The sequence below is a fragment of the Prionailurus viverrinus genome, chromosome B4, assembly GCF_022837055.1.
Source record: "Prionailurus viverrinus isolate Anna chromosome B4, UM_Priviv_1.0, whole genome shotgun sequence".
Taxonomy (NCBI): domain Eukaryota; kingdom Metazoa; phylum Chordata; class Mammalia; order Carnivora; family Felidae; genus Prionailurus; species Prionailurus viverrinus.
Window position 1 is genome coordinate 10668749 of NC_062567.1, and position 21790 is coordinate 10690538.

Here is a 21790-nt window from a genome sequence, read left to right on the forward strand (position 1 = left end):
ATGAGCGAGACGTTTTGAATCAGTAAGTCCAGGGAATTTTCAAATACTTTTTTAAAGCAGTAAGATAAAATTTATATACAATAAAATGTCCAGATCTTAACTATACTACTGGATGAGTTTCACAGTCATATTCATCCATGTCACCACCACCCCAGTCAAGATATACGACATTCCCGTCACCCCAGAAAGTTCCCTTGAGCTGCTGTGCAGGCCTTCCCTGCCTCCACCTTCCACGCAGGGGTCAGCCTCTGTACGCTGGGGTTCTTGCTCTTAGTGGCCAGAAAATAGAGCCAAGAACGATTTTACAATTGACAGCTGATAACGAACCACAGAGCTCTATGTTGCCTACAGGCCCTTTTCCCAGGCTTTAGCCCTCTGGCAAAAGCTTGGCTAACACATGGTAGAAAGGAGTAGAAAACACCTTGAGCTTGGTTCAATCAACAGCCTGAGCGTTGATACGGTTTGCTGAAACGTTGGCTATACTTGCTTGGATTCTCCATCTATTTTCTTTCGGTAGGTTTAAATAGGTATTCTTTTGGGAAACCCTCATTTCAAGTAGTGCCTCCTGCCCTCCCACATCTGATACCAAACAGAGCCAGAATGTAGACTGATGTGCAGTTGAAAATACACAGTTTCCTCTTTAAAACCTTTTGATTATGCCGTGTTATTGCTTAGGGTTGAAGGTGGGAGTTAGGTAAACCAAACATTGTTCTTTTACCCTAAACCAATATATTTAATTAAAAATTAGTGCACAGAGGGGGGATGTCTGGGCACTGTCTTCCTTCTTGGACTCAACTTCATCCATTTTTCAGTCGTTCGCGTTTCCCAATTTTAAGGAAACGGACGATGACATACATACAATCCTCCCAAACATTATGAGAAAGGCACTTTCAGGTTTTCGCACACTGCAAATGTAAGATGCCACTGACATTACATTTTAATTACAACCCCTGTAAGCAAGTCTTGATTGGTTGTATTAGCAAAACGAAAAGTATGAGACCACCTACAGCACAGCTCCCGGTTACTCCTAACCCACAAGTCCCTATCCTGGAGAGTCACTGTGTCTCCCATCAAGGGCGCGTCGGCGGCGCCCGAGGGTCAGAGCTCTGATTTGGGGGGCGCCGCTGCATACTTGGGGGCCAGTTCTGTGATCAGATCCACGTAGTCGTTTTTTTCCGCACAGGCTCTGCACTCCTCGCCCCAGCTGCGCAGTATCTGTTTCAGCTCCGCTACTCTCATCTTTGAGAGGTCCACTGATGCCAGGTCCAGCTGCTTTTCTAAACGACAGAAAGGGATGGGGGGTGGGGGTGGGGGGAAGCACAGTTTTTAAAAAACCAAAACAACTGTGAAACACCTAGAAAGGCCAGTGGTGTTACTTATCTTGGTGCCGACTACCCTTTGTTCCAAAGTGGGAAACACTTCCGATTTCTATGGAAACCAAGATCTACCTAAGGAAAATGTGTTATCTACAAAGCTGGTGGCATCATTTGCGTTCTATTAAACTTGCTCTCCAGGAAATTATAACTTTCTCCAAGACAGGGGCGTGGCTAGCTTTGCAGTATTTGCGACCACTCCATGGCTTCTCAAGATCATAATTACTAAAACCACTGTGCTGCCTCCTAATTGTTCTTCCCAGGAAAAAAGAAGGGGATTGATAAACTGCAATGCCTTGGGGTGGCCTTGAGTGTGGCCGATCGAAAGCCCTCCGTCGTAATTAACTAGAAAGTGACGGTTCACTTTCTGTATGAAGATATGTCTGCATTAAAACAGACGGGCACACCTATTACAAAGCACTGTCAAGAGTTTTTAATTTTTTTTTTTCTTTTCAACGTTTATTTATTTTTGGGACAGAGAGAGACAGAGCATGAACAGGGGAGGGGCAGAGAGAGAGAGAGACACAGAATCGGAAACAGGCTCCAGGCTCTGAGCCATCAGCCCAGAGCCTGATGCGGGGCTCGAACTCATGGAGTGCGAGATCGTGACCTGGCTGAAGTCGGACGCTTAACCGACTGCACCACCCAGGCGCCCCAAGAGTTTTTAAATACGAATGCAAAGAAACCAAAACACGTGAATAAAATTAAGAACATTCTCATTGATCTTTAATTGTTTCGGTTCTCTGCTTGAACTCACCTGGTCCTCTGCCCCTACTGGGATTACAAAATCATCACAGCATTCCTTTCCGGTCCTTTGGGATATACCCACTTCTCCCATGCTAGTGCCTTAGTGCCGGCCAATCTGGTTCCTTACCTTCTTGCTATCGACTCTTGTTAACAACTAACTCCTGGAGAAAGACTACTGTTTTCATTTACAGACTATCTGCAGAGAATGTCAAGAACTCAACTACTTCTCTATTGCCAAACTCAAAAAGAAAAAGAAAAAAAAAAAAGCTCATCTATGACATACTCATAATTTCCCCATCAGAAAGAGGAAATTCTTTCCTTCCAGCGGCAAATCCCCTTCCCCCTGCCCCATGACAGGCATGTGCTTGAACATGGATACAACATTTAAGCTTGCTTATTAAACAATTGGTAGCAGCACAGGAGTTTTACAGCTTGACTTCTCTTGAGTAGCCCTTTCCTTTTTCCCTGCATAATAAACACAGCATTTAAAAGCCTTTTAACAACCTAACATAGTGGTCAAGTGATTTATCAAAAATTTCCAGTAAGTGTGCTCAAGTGTAAAAGTGGGACTTTATACTTATGAATTAATTTAACCAAGGAGGTGAAAGATCTATACACTGAAAACTGCAGTACTTCGATGAAACAAATTAAAGAGGACACAAATGGAAAGACATCCCATGTTCATGGATCAGAAGATTAATATTGTTACAATGCCCATCCTACCCCAAGCCATCTACAGATTTAATGCAATCCCTGTCAAAATTCCACTGGCATTTTTCACAAAAAAAAAAAAAAAAAAAAAAAAAGAAAGGAAGAAAGAAAGAAAGAAAGAAAGAAACTCAATTTGTACGGAGACACTAAAGACCTAGATTAGCCAATGCAATCCTCAGAAAGAACAAAGCTGGAAGCATGACACTTCCTGATTCCAAACCATACTACAAAGCTATAATAAAGCAGGGTGGTACCGGCATAAAAGCAGACACATACACATACCAGTGGAGTAGTATTGATGAGAGAGCATAAGGCAAGCTGAGGGCTGGGCACTACCTAACAATACCCCCTCCCCCCAGGTGGGATATGCGTGATATTCCTCAGGCACTCCTGGCTGCCCAAGAACAAAGGCAAAAAAAAAAAAAAAAAAAGCCAGTGGTTAACTGATAAAGTTCACAGCCATGCGACACAGGACAGGAGTCTCCATCAGTTTATAGATGTCTTAGTAAATTAGAAGAAAAAGGTAATCTTATCAATAGCTTAGCCTCCAGAAACCCATAGACTGACTCAGTTTCCTGGAGCATTAACATCACCCTCCCCTCCGCAGTGATATGGGGAACAAAGAAGAAGAAGAAAATATAAATGACATTAAATTTCTTTATAACCTGCAGCCCATTGACAAATACTTGAAGCAAATACAGAGTAGAACATTTCTCCAGGAACTCCCTGCTGTCTTAATGTTAATGCCTTACTAGAGGGAAAATAACCTTAGCTTGACAATAGCAAAGCCTCAGGTATCTTAGGAGTCCTCTTTAGCATATCAACGTCTTTCTGGAGGCCTCCCTTTTGACTTTACCTCCCCCATCTTCATAGTATATAACCAGTCACTCTTCACAACCCCAATGCAGCTCTATCTGCCCACAGGTCCTGTCCCCATGCTTTAATAAAATCACCTTTTTGCACCAAAGATGTCTCAAGAATTCTTTCTGGACCATTGGCTCCTGATCCCCACCATCACTCCAAAATCCCATCCGTATCAAAAGCCCAGAAATAAGCCCTTGCATATACGGTCAACTAAGATTTGACAAAGGAGCCAAGAATATGCAATGGGAAAAGAAGAGTCTCTTCGATAAATGGTGTTTGGAAAACTGGATAACCACATGAAGAAAAATGAAACTAGACCCTTGGCTTTCACCCCTCATGAATATTAACTTGAAATGGATTGAAGAATTAAACATCAGATCTGAAACTATAAAAATCCTGGAAGAAAACCTAGGGAAAGTCTCCTTGATATTGGTCTTGGCAGCGATTTTTTGGATATGACACCAAAGCACAACAACAAAAGCAAAAATCAGTAAGTGGGACCATATCAAACTAAAAAGTTTCTGCACAGCCAAGAAGCCATTAACAAAATAAATAGCAAGTTACGGAATGAGAGAAAATATTTGAAAATTATATATGTGATAAGGGGTGACTATCCAAAATATATAAAGAACTCATACAACTCTACAGCAAAAAAAAATTTAAACAATCTGATCAAAAAAATTGGCAGAGGAACTGAATAGACATGGACAGTTTTCCCAAAGAAGACATACAAATGGCCAACAGGTACGTGATAAGGTGCTCAACGTCACTAATCATAAGGGACATACAGAACAACACTACAATGAGATTTCACCTCACACCTGTTAAAATGGCTGTCATCAAAAACCTAAGAGACAGCAAGTATTGGAAATGATTTGGAAAAAATCACCGTTGGTGGTAGTGTAAGTTAGTACAGTCACTATGGAAAATGGTACGGTGGTTCCTTTAAAAATTAAAAGTAGAACTACCAAGTGATTCAGCAATCCCACTTCTAGGTATATATCAAAAGGAAATGAAAACAAGATGTGAAAGAGAGATCTGCACTCTCATGTTCGTTGCAGCATTTTTCAGAGTAGCGAATATGGAAACAAACTAAGTGTCAATAGATGAATGGATAAAGATGTGCTCTGTGTCTGTGTTTGATACAAACGTATATACATACAATGAAGTGTTATTCAGCCATGAGAAAAGAAATGCTGCTACTTGCAACAATATGAATGGACTTTGAGGACATTATGCTAGGTGAAATAAGACAGAGAAAGACAAATACTCTGTGGTATCACTTATACACAGAATGTCAAAAAGCCAGACTAGCAGAAACAGAGAGTAGAGTGGTGGTTACCAGGGGCTGGGGGGTGGAGAAATTGGCCGAAGAGGCTGGCCAAAGGGTACAGACTCTGCGGATCTAAAATGTACATCGTGGTAATTATGTTAATAACATTGTATTATACACTTGAAAGTTACTAAGAGAGTGCATCTTAAATGTTCTCATTACATGGGGCGCCTGGGTGGCGCAGTCGGTTAAGCGTCCGACTTCAGCCAGCTCATGATCTCGCGGTCCGTGAGTTCGAGCCTGGCGTCAGGCTCTGGGCTGATGGCTCTGAGCCTGTTAACGATTCTGTGTCTCCCTCTCTCTCTCTGCCCCTCCCCCATTCACGCTCTGTCTCTCTCCGTCCCCAAAATAAATAAAAACATTGAAAAAAAATTTTTAAATAAAAAAAAAAAATGTTCTCATTACAAAAAAGGTATGGTTATCGTAAGGCATGATGGAGGTGTTAGCTAACACAGTGGTGATACTGCAATATATAAGTGTTTCAAATCAACATGGTATATGCCTTAAACTTACACAATGTTTATGTCAATTAAGTCTCAATTAATATGGAAAAAAATAAATAAAAATAAAATAATAAAAGCTGACATTTTCAAACTTTTTTTTTATTTGGAGGGTCAGCTACACTCTGTGCTCCCGAGAACGCTTATATTTTTATAGTGATCCCCATTCTTAAAAAAAAAAAAAAGAGAGAGAGAGAGAGAGAGCTAGCAAAAACCTTCTTTCGGGTTAAAAACCAAATGACACCTTTCTAATTGAAAACATAATCCACTCTACATTTACCTTGTTTGTTAATTTCATGGCTGACTTAACAAAATACCTTTAAACATAGAAGCTTTGATAGCTCAAATTATTAATATCCCACAATTCAAAGACCCTGTTCAATCTCAACTTTCCTGCCAACAATAAGCTGGGAAAGAGAATTTAGAACTAGTAGTCCAGTCAAAATAAATGATTGAAAAAATAAATAAATGACTGAGGGGGAGAAAAAACTTTCTTGCTAGTGTCAGTAGTATCTTTGAGTTTTTCTAGAGAACTTGGCTTCTGGCATTAATTTTAAAACAGGAAAAACTCTGTAACCCTAAAACAGTAAGGAAAATGTTGATACCAAAATTAAAGCTAGTTTATGGCTCCCCAAGGGCCTCTAGTGGCCATCACTGCCAAAACATTAGTAAGTATGTGTTTCTTCTCAATAATATCTGATTGATTTTTCTATTATTCAAGGAGCCAAGTAGGATCCCTTGAATATAGCAGACATTGTTTAAAATACATCTGGCAAATGAAAGAATCAGCATAGTTTGTCCCTTCTGTGAATATTGTTTATATGGACTCAATGATTCCTGCCTCTACTTCATTACTTGGAAGCCAATAAAAATGGATGCCTTCCCCATAATCACTACCTTGGAGATGAGAGCCTGTGCTTGGCAAAAAAAAATTGAGAAATAGGTTGCCTTTGGTATCTTCCGACCTTAAACCTAGTTAAAGCCAGCTATGTTGCTATGGTGCATAGGCATATTACACAGCTATCTTGGAAAATAAGACTAAGGTAATTCAGAGTTGAATGCTAATTACTTAGGTAGTTTACAATACTACAGTGGATATGCAACATAAAAAAAATGACTTAAGCAAAAGAAATGAGTCTCGCCTGGTAGAATCTCAGGTGTTAAGGATAGACTAAGGGAGGGATGGCTTTTATCACACCTATTCAGTCTACCCAAAAGGCTGGCCCAGATACAAATCCTCAGTACTGTGTAAGAATAGATCTATATCTGTGGAATTCACAAGGCCAAGGATGCTGTTTTAAATAGGACATCTTCTTCTGTTCTTCACTGTTTATTTTAGGCACCCTCGATAAGGTTACTTCATCAAGCAAAACCTGACTTGATGTGAATAACCTATTTCCTAAAATGTAAACCCGGCAGAATGGCAGACAAATCTAGGGGAACAAGTCATAGTCATATTTAAAACCGCAAAGTCCAGGGGCGCCTGGGTGGTGCAGTCGGTTAAGCGTCCGACTTCAGCCAGGTCACGATCTCGCGGTCCGGGAGTTCGAGCCCCGCGTCAGGCTCTGGGCTGATGGCTCAGAGCCTGGAGCCTGTTTCCGATTCTGTGTCTCCCTCTCTCTCTGCCCCTCCCCCGTTCGTGCTCTGTCTCTCTCTGTCCCAAAAATAAATAAACGTTGAAAAAAAATTAAAAAAAAAAAAACCTGCAAAGCCCTGACATCACCTTAGAATCGATGCAACGTTTTGCCTTAATAGCTTACCAAGAGCTAAATCACCATGAGTAGCTGCTCCCTTACATTTTGAATTTTTCCTTGACAGACATAGTTGGCCTTGCCTTGGTGATATAAGAGATTAAACGTTGCTATCTGGGTTGGCGGCTCTACCTAGTGCTGATTGCGCTTTACTCCTTTCTGTTCCCCCAAAGGAGCTCGGATGTTGCTTGGCACCATTCAGCAGCCCAGCGACCTACTGGCCAGTGGAGAATGCCTTCTCTTCCCACATTCACGTTTTAGAAACAGGGCCCTCGGTGTAGAGAATTGGCAATGCTCTGGACATAGTGGAAAAATACATTTGACTCCATTATACCATATTTCAGCTCACAGATCTGGCTGTCCATCTTCTTAAGCTTCTCACAAATCTTTGTTGCAGGCATATGCACGCTCATTGGGCGAGCGACCTCACTTAGGATCTTTGTGGCTGCATCTTTCGTCGCTCCCAGATAATAGCACTGACGGAGAACAAAGATAATTTAGTGTCGCCGGGTGACGGAAAAAAGTTAATATAGTTCAGAGAAGTGAGAGAGAGGTTAACCTAGTTTTCATGGCCCAGCTATTAAATTTTAACCCCTGCTGACTAAGACACCAGAAAACAAATGATTCCATCCCCGTGATCATGTTAATTAGAAGTGCCCTGCGATTCACACGATGCTCAAAGACTAATAAGGGCTGACACTTGCTAAGTGTTTTCTCTGTGTCAGGTGCTGCTGCTCTCACTGCTCTCGGGGCTTTAAAGGTCTTAACTTAGTGAATTCTCACAATGATCCTGTGAAGTAAGTACTATAATTATCTCCATTTTACACCCAAGCCAACTGAAGGTCACCCAGCTGGCAAGCAGAAGAGACAGAATGTAAAAATCTACCATTTCGGCTCTAGAGTCCATACCCTTCCCCATCATGCTATGCTGCCTTCCCAGCTCCCCAACTTAAGCACTTTCATTTAAAAATATGAAACTTAATGGTACAAATAAATGCTGAGAGGTTTACAATGTGTCAGTGGTGAACAGTCAATAATGCAGATTTAGCTGACAAATTGAACACGAAAATTCTAGGCGAAATGGATTGGCCTACAATTATCTGTAGTGAAGTGAAACACTATGGTGAAATAAGTCATCTTTGTATACTCAGAAAACACCATTATAAAATACTATAAAGAATTAGTTATGAATGATGTTATAAAAATGTTTTGATAGGTTTCACTAATAGTCTTTTTTTTTCAATTTTTTAAAGTGTTTTTATTTATTTTTGAAGGAGGGAGAGAGACAGAGCATGAGCAGGGGAGGAACAGAGAGGGAGGGAGACACAGAATCCGAAGCAGGCTCCAGGCTCCAAGCTGGCAGCACAGAGCCTGACACGGGGCTCGAACCCACAAACTGTGAGACCATGACCTGAGCCGAAGTCAGACACCCAACCGACTGAGCCACCCAGGCACCCCTGTAATAGTCTTGATAAGAAAGAGAAAGTCTACCCACTCAACCCAGGACAGAAATTTGTCATTAGGAATTTGTGTGAATTTACTTAAAACGTGGAACTGGTTGCCTATGGTTTATTCAGAAAGCAAAATGAAACCCGATATGTTCTAGATGAAAATACATGAGTACACTTCACTGGAAGATCAATTTCTGCTTGCTATCTACAGTGAACATCCTTGAGGCAAGCATCTAAGCAGGAGACATTAAAACTAAGATGAGAAACGAAGCCATTAACACTTTTCTTCAAGCATAAGGGAAAAATGAAAGGTGAAAATGTACCATACCAGGCGGTTTTCTTTTCCTTTGACATCCAAGCAAAAGCTGACCAATTCCTTTTCTATGGTGTCCAGGGAAAAGTTGACTCCTCTGGCTATCAGGGAGTTATAGAATCGGTTCAGGAATTCTTTACATACTAGAAGAATCAAAGAAATTATGTATTTATGTTTAATATAAATATTACCACACCTATGTGGGTGTCCCACTCATCAAATAAAAAAGTTAAATATGATTCAACACATTATGACAATGGATTCAAATTATAAGTAAGAATGGTTTGGGGCCAGGGGCACCTTGGTGGCTCAGTCAGTTAAGTGTCTGGATTTTGCCTCAGGTCATGATCTCATAGTTCATGGAATCAAGCACCACTCTCAGCACAGAGCCTGCTTGGGATTCTCTCTCGTCCTCTCTCTGCCCCTCCCCTGTTTGTGTTCTCTCTCTCTTTCTCTCAAAATAAATAAATAACCATTAAAAAAAAAAAAAAAAGAATGGTTTGGGGCCTATAGCTATTAACTTAGTATTGGGCCTTGAATAATACTTATTGAATCAATCAATAAATGAATCAATCTTTGGAATCAAGTTGAACCTAAAATGGGAATTTTCCCTCAAAATTTAACCCTAAAAGAAAATATAGCTTAATGTAGGATATGATGCTTGGGACAGCTTTGTTTAAAGCACAGAGGAAAACCTGAATACATATCTTATATGAACCCCCTTGGTCGTCTGCATATGTCTGTATGTTCTATCATCATGGACCTACATGAGACTCCAAACTGAACAATCATATTCAATCCCAGCATCCAGAGCCAGCGAAGGGGTGGAGGGAGCTGAGAAGTGGCACAAGCAACAACAACAACCGTACTTAACGTTGTACTTAACAGGTGTTAGCACTGTTTGAATGTATGTTATTAACCCATTCAAGTCTCACAACAAAGTGTGGATATAATTGCATTACTATCCTTATTTTACAGATGAGATAGCTGAGTCAAAGAGTAGTCAGTTAACTTGCCTAATAAGTGCTAGAGAGGGAATGAAATCCCTGCTCATCTGACCTGGGCCCTACACACTTAGCCAGTAGGTACCTCTGCCCTAGGAGGAAGCTGCTTTCCATGTGGCTTTCTCAGATGGGGCAAGTGTCTGGTCCAAGTAGGAAAGAAGAAAATGGAGGCCAGAAGCTTATGCTGGAAAACAGTGGCACTAGATTTAGAAAGAATTCTAGAGAGGGGCACCTGGGTGGCTCAGCCAGTTGAGCGTCCAACTTCAACTCAGGTCATGGTTTTGCAGTTTGTGAGTTCAAGCTCCCTGTCAGGCTTTGTGCTAACAAACAGCTCAGAGCCTGGAGCCTGCTTCAGATTCTGTATCTCTCTCTCTCTCCCCCTCCCCTGCTCATTCTCTACCTCTCTCTGTCTCAAAAATAAATAAATGTTAAAAAAGAAAACGTAAAAAAAAAAAAGAGAATTCTAGAGAAACATACTAAGGAAGAGAGGAGAGCGCTAAGGCCCTGGGTGCTCTCTATCCCACTCTTGATTCATGGTATTAACAAAAACCAGGTAATGTGCTCTGTCCCCCATCCCTAATAATCAAGTGTCTGATTATCTAGCAGTCTGGTAAATGAGGCAAGATCTACCGATCACCCTAATATACAAACTAGACACCTATCAAACTAGACACCAATCAAAAACTATTGCATTTGATTAAGTTAGTTTATTTAATAAATATTTATTGAGCATCCTATATACAAAGCACTTTAAGAGCACCGCTAAAAGATAAAATGCAGGAAGAAGGAGGCAAAATCCAGAAAGGAGAAACACATCACAAGAAGTAATGTGAGAAAAGAGAATGGCAAGTGGGAGAAAAATCTAAATCAAGATTAACTATGTAAACAATAATGAACATGTAGGGGTATAAACATAGGGTAAAATCCAAATGCAGGACAATCCCAACACATAAGATGGAAAATAAAGGAGAATTCATGTGAAACTTCCTAAGATCCTTTACCACCCAGGAAGAGGGTAGAGAAACATTCTTGTTAACTCAGAATAATTTTTAGCCAACTAATCATGTTAACAATGTAAGGGTAATAACTAAAAGTATAAGTAATATAAAGATTACTTTCAGATCAGTATTGGTGCAGGGCATGGGGAAGGATTGTTAAAACATTTATCAGTCCACTAGAAGGCAGGAAAGAGAAAGAAAGAAAGAAAGAAAGAAAGAAAGAAAGAAAGAAAGAAAGAAAGAAGAAAGGAAGAAAGAAAGAAGCACAATAAGTTGTTAAACACTCACAAAATTACGTAGGAAAAATACATCCAAATATATCGCTGATTACAATAAGTATGAATGTATTAAACTCTCCTTTATAGAACAGGATTTTTCAGAGTAAAACTATTAAAAATTCAATTATATGCTGAATATAAGAGTCACGTAAAAAGTATGAGGCTACAGCAGAGTTTGAAAAAACAAAAAACAACAAAATTGAAGAAACTTTAAAAATAAAAAGATATGCCTGAAAAAGGCTAACCAAAATCTACTTTAGCTCTCTGTAAAGCACTTTTTGAGAATACCAACAGTCACTACTAATCAGAAAATGAAGCACTTACCAGAAATACCAAAAAAAAAAAAAAGTTCTGAACTAATGGACAGCCAATAACATAGCCTAATAATATAGAAAATCCTTATAGAATTATAAGAAGAAATTGACAAATTCACAATAAAAATAGATGGTTGAACACTCTCTCAGCAATTATTTGATCAAATCGACCAAAAGTTAATAAGACATTAAACATTTGAGCACTATTCACAAATTTGACCTTATAACATATAGAACTAGGGGTGCCTGGGTGGCGCAGTCGGTTAAGCGTCCGACTTCAGCCAGGTCATGATCTCGCGGTCGGTGAGTTCGAGCCCCGCGTCGGGCTCTGGGCTGATGGCTCAGAGCCTGGAGCCTGTTTCTGATTCTGTGTCTCCCTCTCTCTCTGCCCCTCCCCCGTTCATGCTCTGTCTCTCTCTGTCCCCAAAATAAATTTAAAAAAAAAAATAATAAAAAATAAAAAAATAAAAATAACATACAGAACTCTTCTCCCCCAAATTAGAGAAATTCTTATTAAGAAAATATGCAATATTCACATTAATTTGCCAGGTAGTAAGCCAAAAAGCAGGTCTCAACAAGTACCAAAAACTCTGTACCAAGCAGGCCACCTTCCCTGAATATAATTAGAAATCAGTAACAAAAATAACATGATACAACTCAGTGTCCATCTTCTTGTATGCCTGGAAATTTTTTAAATACACACTTCTAACTAACCCATGGGTCAAAGAAAAAGTAGTGATAGGAATGTCCAATTTTTAGTACTTAGTTCCAATAAAAATGCTGTATATAAAACTTAAGGACTATAGTTAAGTCAGTACTTCTAAGGAAATTCATAGTATAAAGTATGTATCGTTCAGTAAAAAAAAATGGAAAATTAATGAGTAAGCATTCAACTTAAGTTTTTAAAAGAAAACCAAACCAATAGACTACCTGATGTAGTTAACATGTTCAGAGATGATTTTCAGTTCTATCAGGAAAAAAAAATGTGAAGATAAATTAATGATTGAAATAAAAATTATTCAAAGAAAAATTGAGGCTAGTTTCAATTCAAGGGGAGAAAGATGTTCATGAAAGATGAAATCCTGGTGCACTAGATAACTCACCTGTGAATGATATTTACATGGGCACAACAATATAAACCCTGAGATTTATTTTTATCCAAAATGGTGATATAAATGTATGCAAAATGGGGGCACTTGGGTGGTTCAGTCGGTTAAGTGTCCAACTCTTAATTTCAGCTCAGGTCATGATCTCATGGTTTGTGGGATTGAGCCCTGAATCAAGCTCCTCACTGACAGCACAGAGCCTCCTTGGGATTCTCTCTCTCTCTCCCTCTGGCCTCTCCCACCCACCATTTCTCTCTCTCTCTCTCTCTCTCTCAAAATAAATAAACATTTAAAAAATGTATATAAAATGGGGGAATGGGTGTGCAGGAGACAGACGTGGGTGGGTATAATAGATCTAAAACTTCATTTTCCATAGGTAACTAAAACTGCAAACCTGAAAAAGAACACTTTGAGCAGTTTAGTTAGATTAATAAAGATATGTGTCAGGGACATCTGGGTGGCTCAATCTGTTAAGCATCCGACTCTTGATCTCAGCTCAGGTCATGATCTCACAGTTTGTGAGTTCGAGCCCCATGTCAGGACAGAGCCTGCTTGGGATTCTCTTTCTCCCTCTCTTCTGCCCCTCCCCCCCAACTAAATAAATAAACTTTAAAAAATAAAAATAATAAAATTAGAATAGTAATGCAATTTATTATATGATCATCTCAATAGATGTGTATGTGTTTGATTAAATCCAGTTTTGGCTCATGATTAAAGTATGACACATACAGACACATAGCAAACTCAGACTAGAAAAAAACTACATTAAGTTGACAAAGTATGTCCACAAAAACTCTACAGCAAGTGTCCTACTTAGCAATAAAATGATCCTTTATCAACACTTGTATTCAATATAGAACTGGATGTCTTAGCTCACAGAACAAATGTTTATTTAGAAAGGAAAAAAATTTTATCATTTGCAAATTATATGATTGTCTCTGTAGAAAAACATTCTTAATAAGGAGAACATTATGCAAAATTGCTGAATTTCAGAGTGATAAGAAGACATGATGAGGAAACTGCAAATTTAAATAAGGTATAATTTACAATCATGATAAAAATTCTAGTGTAACCAGGAATAAATTTAATGAAATGTATCAAAGCTTTAGGGGAAAAATTACAAAACTTGATCAAAACTTTAAAGTAGACCTCAGATGAGAAGATAAAGCCTTGTTGTTCATGGATGGAAAGATTCAATATTATGGAGGATAATCATTTTTTTAATGTTTATTTATTTGGAGAGAGAGAGAGAGAGAGAGCACACGCACACCAGCAGGGAAGGGGCGGAGAGAGAGGGAGAGAGGGAGAGAGAGAATCCCAAGCTCCATGCTCAGCAAGGAGCCCAATGCAGGGCTCAATCTCACAGCCACAAGATCACGACCTGAGCCGAAATCAAGAATCAGATGCTCCACCAACTGAGCCACCCAGGCGCCCTTAGAGGATAATTATTTTTAAATAAATCTGTACATTTCACGTTATTCCAATCAAAACCCCAATAGGACTTTTATAGATTTGACAACCTGGTCCAAAAATACATACGAAGAAACAAGAGCAAATCAAAGCCAAGAAGTGTTTGAAGAAGAAAAAAAGGGGGGACTTGGTGGAGTAGACGTTATCAGATATCAAGATTCATTTCTAGAGCTACAGCACTGAAAACACTGTGGGAATGGCACAGAAACAGACCAAGAGAATTAGTATAGAAACAGATGCACAAAAAGAGTCAGAAACAAATAGACACCTTTAGAGGAGGTTGGTATAGGATGGAAGTGATGCTAAAAATCAATGGATGGAAAAATGGACTAGTCAATAAATGATATTAAGACAACTTACTGCGGAAAAAGATAGGACTTAGATCTCTACCGAAAACGACACACGAACCTGAACCCCAGGTGAATGAATAGAGATTTATATGGGAAGAGCAACACTACAAAACCTCTAGAAGAAAAACCAGGGAAGCATCTTCATGGTATTAGCATGGAGAAAGATTTCTTAAAGGTCCCAAAACACAGATCATACATTTGGTGACAGCAAAAGTGAACACTTTTGTAATGCCAAAAAAATCATAAACAAAAGATAAGACAGGCCACCAGCTGGAGGAAGATATTTACAACTTCTATAACTGACAAAAGATTATTATCTAGAAGACATGAAAAATCCCTATGGTCGTATTCTTAGGTCCAGTCATTACCAAGAGTATAACCTCTATAATCTCAGCTGAAGCGTCCCGTTGTCTGACCATCACCTCCTATCCTCCCAGCTCATGTCCTCTAACACCCAACACCCACCCACACATACAATCCATTGATTTTTCCACCTTGTCACCACGCTTCCTTACCCAGCTTAGGTTCTATGTTCAACAGTGTAATTGCTCCTTTTCACACAAATTCAACTCCCTTGCGTCTCCCTCCCTTGCTGTATGCACCCAGCAAAACCCCAACCCTGGTTCAAACCATCTCTCCACCCAGTTTGTACCTATGCTGGCTGCACGTGGCTGGAGGAAATAACACAGTGGTGCCCACTGGTCTTGCTTTAAATTCATGACCACTAACTTCCAGTGAGCCATCAGAGCTACTCAACAACCCTACTCCATTGACCATTCTCACACTACATCCCACACCCCAAGGGATGATTGCAAAGCTTCTCTCTCCTCAAACCTTGTCTGATACCTCCACTCCACCTCATGATCCTACGTCCTATTTCTCTGAGGGGACAAAAGCAACAGGAGGGAACTCTCCTGCTTCTGCCACCACACCTACCACACCTGTCCTTGCATGTTCTATCTTAATTCTGTGAATGAACTTTGCCAAACCTGCTACTTGCCGAGGAGATCCTATCAACTCCCTGCTCCTGCGTTCTGGCCTCTCCCTCCGGTCTCCTTTCCCATTGGCCCATGACATGCTGTTACTTCTCACATCTTAGAAACAACAAAAAACTCTCCCAACACCACATCCCCCGTCACCACAAAATACCACCTGATTCCCCCATTTGTCGTTAACAAAAACGCTTAAAGAGTGTTTGTGGTTTCCAAGTCTCTCCTCTCTTCCTCTCCCTGACACTCCCCACACCTAGTTGAAAGTCAATGAGTTATAAAAGGTTTGTTGTGAACAACAGAGTCCTTGACCTCCCCTTCATACTTGATTATTTCTTTGCTGCTTATTTTGTCCTGCATGACACTTAGAGTCACTTGAAATGTATTTGTGGAGATTATTTGAGACCAAAAATGAAGATGCCTTATGTCCATAAAGGGATTGTGTTCATATTTATCAGGCTTAGGAGCCACTAGCTGGGGAATACTTTAAACTAAATGGATAGCTTGATAATTTTTTGGACCCCTGATGTGAATTTTTTAAATGTTTACTTATTTTTGAAACACAAAGAGAGCGCAAGCAGGGGAGGGGCAGAGAGAGACGGAAACACAGAATCCGAAGCAGGCTCCAGGCTCCAAGCTATCAGCACAGAGCCTGACATGGGGCTCGAAACCCCCAACCGCGAGATCACGAGTTAAGCCGAAGTCGGACGCTTAACCGACTGAACCATCCATGTGAATTTTAGCTGTAAACCCAACGGAGAACATCTTGTGATTATAATCTCTCAGAAATATATTTATTCCTTTCTTCTCTTCTGGTCAGTGTCAAGGAAATTTTCCTTACAGTCTCTGTGGGCAGGGATGGGTTAGATTTATTGTTTGTCTGAGGGAGTAACGCTTTGGGAACCCCAGATTAACAGAGAAGAACATCCCAGTAGACTCCCCCTTTAAAACAAGTCTTGGGCTTTGACTTCTGTCCTCCTCATACCAAAGATTAGCTTTACTTTGGCCAGTGTCATCCAGGCAAAATGACCATAAACTCCGTTTACCATTCAGGATTGCTTCTTCCCCTTTAATTTTGCCCTAGCAAGTCTTTTTTATCTTGTCAGCTCTTGGTTCCTTTATGATATTTTTATATTTTCTCCTGCATTGTTAGAATTTCTTGGCCAGAGGATTGCTATAATCTGACCCACTGAATTCCCAACAATCTAACCAGATTCTTTAAAAATATAAGTCAAATTATGCTACTGCATCCACTCAAAACCTTCCTATGGTTTTCCATATCACTCAGAGTCTAATCCAGTCTTTAGATTGTCCCGCAGGCCCTGATGACCCGACTTTCTACTGCTTCTCACCCCTCAGCTTCTGTCACCTCTCCCACTGACGCCATATTGCTCTGTCCTCAGTGAAGCACTTAATTGGATGTGAGGCATGTATTTTTTGGGTGAATAAAAGAGCTCCTGCATATCTGTAAGAAAAACACAGTCCAGTAGGGAAAAGTTAAGTTGGAAATGCATATAACTTATCACCCAGCAATTCTTGTTCTATGACCTAGAGAAATCATCACATATGTGCTCAGGGAGACATGTATAAGAATATTCAGAGAACCGTTGCTTAAAATTATGTAAAAGTGGGAAGAACCTAACAGAACCTCAGAGAGAGAATAGTTACACAAACTGTATTTCACTCAAAAAGTGGAATTCTAGAGACAAGTTAAAAAGAATGAACCACATCTATAGTTATTAATGTACATAACTGCCCCAAAATAATGTTGAGTGAAAAAAGTTGCAGATAAGTATGTACAATGTACAATCATATACATGTAAGATCACAAAAAATTACACAGATTATTTGTGGATACATACATTTATAGTAAAAGCTCTTTAAAAATGGGAAAGAAAGTCACATTAAGTTCAGAACAGACATTTCTCCTGGAAAGGATGGAAAGAAAACGGTAGCTAAAGCCATTGTATTTTATTTTTTTAAAGACAGAGAATGGTAGCAAATGTAGCGAAATATTAACATTTAATCAATCTAGATACTAAGTATATGTTATATAAAATGTTTTCTGTATGTTTGAAATATTTCTGAATTTATGTTAAAAACTCACCACAATATCTTTGACTCTCACAAAAATCCCCAACATGCCCAATACAATATCTGGTAATATCGGGACACCTGTGTGGCTCAGTCGATTAAGCGTCCCACTTCGGCTCAGGTCGTGATCTCACAGTTCATGAGTTCGAACCCTGCATCAGGCTCTGTGCTGACAGCTCGGAGCCTGGAGCCTGCTTCAAATTCTGTGTTTCCCTCTCTGGCTGCTTCTCCCCCGTTCATGCTCTGTCTCTCTCTCTCTCAAAAATAAATAAACATTAAAAAAATTTTTAATTATTAAAAACATTTGGTAGTATTAATGAAATTGAATTTAGAATTTTAAAGTGTCATCACAGATCAATTAAGCAATTATCAGTCAGGGCCCAAAAGGAAAAAACAGTATTTTAAAAATAGCATAATGCCACCTGCAGGAAAAGAGCTACAATTTTTTCAGAAAGATAATGATAAATGTTTAGAGTCAGTTTAGTGGAATAATTAAACTACCAGTGGGCTAGAAACATTATTTTCAACAGTTCCATCCACACCTTCTAAAACTGAAGTCAATCCCACATTATTTGCTTGATTTGGGAGGGGAAAAAATTAAAAAGACACCAGATTAGTCTTGGTGCAAGGCTAAGGGGGAATTACTATCTATAAACATAACACATGTTATGAGGAGTTAAGAGTTTTAAGAATAGCCAGAACTTCCTAAATAATTTGTATACAACTTCATTGTTCCAATTTTATTTGTAAAATTTCCTTAAATAATTTAGTTCCCAACACCACACCAGAAAGGAGTATAGGTAGTAATTCAGTGCATGGGGCTCGGAAGCCAGACCCACTGGGTCCAAATCCTGGCTTTACTAATTACTAGCTGTGTGACTTTGGGTCTTTCACTGTTGAATCATCTGACAATCTCATTGCCATTCCTATGAGGGTCATCAGTCTTTTTTCTCTGGCTGTGTTTGAGATTTTCTCTTTTTTTCCTTCTTTCTCTCCCAATGATTCATTTGGAGACAATTTCTTCAATCTTCTTACAAATTCTTTTATCAGCTATATTTCATCTGCTGTTAATCCCTTCAATTTCTATTTGTAGATGTTTAATCTGGTATTTTTCCAAATATGGGTGGACATTTTAAATAGTCTTTTACCCTTTATTCATATGTTCAGTCCCTTCCTTTCTTTCTTTAAACATCATAAATGTATTTTCTATTCTGTGCCTGATAATTCCAGTACCTGAAGCCTTTCCACTAATCTCTGCATTGTGTCTCCCACTAGTCTCCACTTTTCTGAATGTGAACTTTGTTTTTTAGACTTTGACTCTCAGAATTATTTGCAGACTGGGCTAAAGGTGGAGTCCTACAGGTAAGAGCAACATCTGCCGATGCCTGCTTAACACCCCTTTAAAGTAAAATTTCAGTTTGAGATGCTTCAGACTACTCAGGTTGTGTGCATTTGGGCCTCCATGCATTTGCAGGCTATGCTGTGATTATGAGTTATCTGGACACATTTTTGTTTTCCCTTTTGGTACAAAGTTCAAGAACCACAAGTCCTTTTAGTCTCTAATGATGGGGGTAGAGTTGTGGCTATTTCCAGGTCACCTTTTAAAATGAAGGTCTAACTCTTTGGGGTTCCAAATGAATTGGGGGAGAACCTACTATTACATTCCTACCTTGGGAAGGTCCTAAGCTTTGTTTTCATTCTCTTTATTTTACCAAAGCCATGAAAACCTAAATTAAGATTGTCTAGGTAACAAATGCCCTCATGGCAAAAGCCATCTTTCTGCTCCTTTTCCTTCTTTTAGTTTCCACTTCCACCTTGGCTTTGGCCTCTGGGTATGCCTTACTAAGGTACACTTAAAAAATACTTTTACAGGGGTGCCTGGGTGGCGCAGTCGGTTAAGCATCCAACTTCAGCCAGGTCATGATCTCGCGGTCCGTGAGTTCGAGCCCCGCGTTGGGCTCTGGGCTGATGGCTCAGAGCCTGGAGCCTGTTTCCGATTCTGTGTCTCCCTCTCTCTCTGCCCCTCCCCCGTTCATGCTCTGTCTCTCTCTGTCCCAAAAATAAATAAACGTTGAAAAAAAATTAAAAAAAAAATACTTTTACATTTTTATTTTATCCAGTGTTTTCAGCTAGAGGAACAGTCATGTTCTCTTTTAGAGCTTGAAGTCCTACTTGTTCTTAATGCTGTTAATAGGAACAGAACATTAAATATAACAGCCTCTCATTCATGTTTTTAAAAAATATTCATTGAGCAATTATTAAGTACCAGACGGTGGTCTAGGCTGTTGAAAAACAAAGTCCTTACCCTCAAGGATTACATTCTGGGGGAATAAATAAAAGTATCTTGTGGCTGCGAAGAAAAAGAAACATGGTAATGAGGATAGAGGGTGACAAAATCATACTATTATCCTAAATGGGATGGCCAAAGCAAACCTCTTAGATAAACTATTTGAGCAGAGACCTTAGTTAAGAAAGGGAGAGAAAAAATTAGTGGACTGCCTGGGGTAGAACTCTCCAGGCAGGGCAGTGCAAAGGCTTTACTGCAGGAGTGACCTGGGTAGCACAGTCAGGCACCAGACTGGTGGAAGCAGACTGAGCAAGACTGAAGCAAGAGGAAGCAGACTGAGCAAGAGGGGCAAAGACAGTAGAAAATGAGGTCTAGTCAGACACGCAATAATCACAATATGCTTTAATAAATCCAGGAAAGATGGCATAAGCTTCACATTTAATAAGTCCAGATGCTCTGGCTTATCTGAAATGTTTTCAGGTAGACACTCCAGAAATTAAATTGGTAAGTAATCAAATCAGTTGTTAATGTCTCACAAATTCTGCTTTAAATGTACAGGACACAGTTATAAGAGATATTTAAGCAAAATTATAACCTAGCTGAACAATTATCTATATCTATACAAAGTTTTAAAATAACATCGTGTAGATATTTTAAATTTCTGAAGAGAAGTTTAATTATTGCAGGGCCGACATAAAACTGGACTCCAACCCTTAAGACTTCATTAAGTTACTATACAAACTACGGTCATCCAGTATTCAGTGTATACTGTGACCCTGTAATTTCCTGGTAAGTAGGGATAGAGTTCCAAGGTCATAAACGAGTGAGGAGGATATACACTTATATAAATTATTTCAGTGAATGAAAAATGGAAGTGTTACAGTAGACCAGAAGCAAGGGGCTAGCATAGCTATTATCTTCTTTGATCTTGTTAACCACCCTCTGAAGTAGGTATTAGCGCTCTGATTTTGCAAGGGAGAGGCATGGGGGGCGGGGGGGGGGGGCGGGGGGTGCAACCTAGATTCACGTGTTCAGACTGCAAGTGCACAGCTGAGGTTCTGCCAACAGAAAAGGAATCATTGCTGGGTATTCCTCTTAAGGAGTTAATGTACTCCTTTGTAAAGCAACTTTTCTCTGTAAAGCCCTAAACACACGTTAGTTATGTTCTCTGGTTTAAGCCACCTCAACTCAATTACAGACAATTTAGCGTTTTATTTTTCTTTTGGGAATCAGACATTTAAATTTGAAAGACATCTGTGCAGGGAGAAGCCAGTCGCGCCCGTCAGCTGCAGCAGAATCAATGCAGCGTCAGGGTCTTCGGAAGCTAGGGGGTCTGCACAAGATCTAATCCAAATCCAAACCCTCCACCTTTGACCGCAGTTCAATAACCTCAAAACCAGAACGCGGCCTCAAGGTATCACTGGGCCAGGATCGAAGTTTTGCCTAGGCTTGGGAGAAGGCGATGGGAAACCAGGAACTGGGCCTACATTTCCGGAGTTAAATGTTATTTATAGCCCAGGCCGGGAGAAGCCAAAGCCGACAACAGCTGCGCTGCAGCGCGGTGCCACCGCCATGCAAGCAGGTCTCACACCGCTCACCTTCACAGTCGGCCCCGGCCTCCTGGCCCAGCACCGGCCCCAGGTTAGACACCCAAAGCCCGGCATAAAAGGCCACCATCGCGGCTGGGCCCGCGCACCGCATGCTGAGCCAGCCGCTCCAAACGCCTCGCCACCTCCGTCCACCAACAGCCACGCTGCTGTCGGCCCGGGCTGTTACAGGAAGCAGAAGAGCCCGGCTAGTGGTTGGGAAAAAAATCTGCCCGGAGTTGCTAGGACAAGTGACGCAACTCAATCGGCA

The 21790-nt window shown here is 40.1% G+C and overlaps 1 protein-coding gene across 1 annotated transcript; it reads right to left on the reverse strand.

The window, feature by feature from the left end:
* Positions 1 to 62: 62 nt before the first annotated feature.
* CDNF (cerebral dopamine neurotrophic factor) lies at positions 63 to 21767 on the reverse strand. Its single transcript, XM_047866562.1, has 4 exons — positions 21532 to 21767; positions 9059 to 9186; positions 7614 to 7755; positions 63 to 1277 (listed from the first exon to the last, which is right to left on the reverse strand). The coding sequence occupies exons 1-4, from the start codon at positions 21632 to 21634 to the stop codon at positions 1099 to 1101; spliced, it is 552 nt and encodes a 183-aa protein (XP_047722518.1). The 5' UTR covers positions 21635 to 21767; the 3' UTR covers positions 63 to 1098.
* Between the last annotated feature and the right edge of the window lie 23 nt (positions 21768 to 21790).

Coding starts and splice junctions, on each gene's coding strand:
- CDNF (XM_047866562.1), bottom strand. CDS start 21,634: ATGCGGTGCGCGGGCCCAGCCGCGATGGTGGCCTTTTATGCCGGGCTT. Junction 9,187..21,531: donor GGCCGGGGCCGACTGTGAAG/GTGAGCGGTGTG, acceptor TGATTCTTCTAG/TATGTAAAGAATTCCTGAAC. Junction 1,278..7,613: donor GATCTGTGAGCTGAAATATG/GTATAATGGAGT, acceptor TCTGTCGTTTAG/AAAAGCAGCTGGACCTGGCA.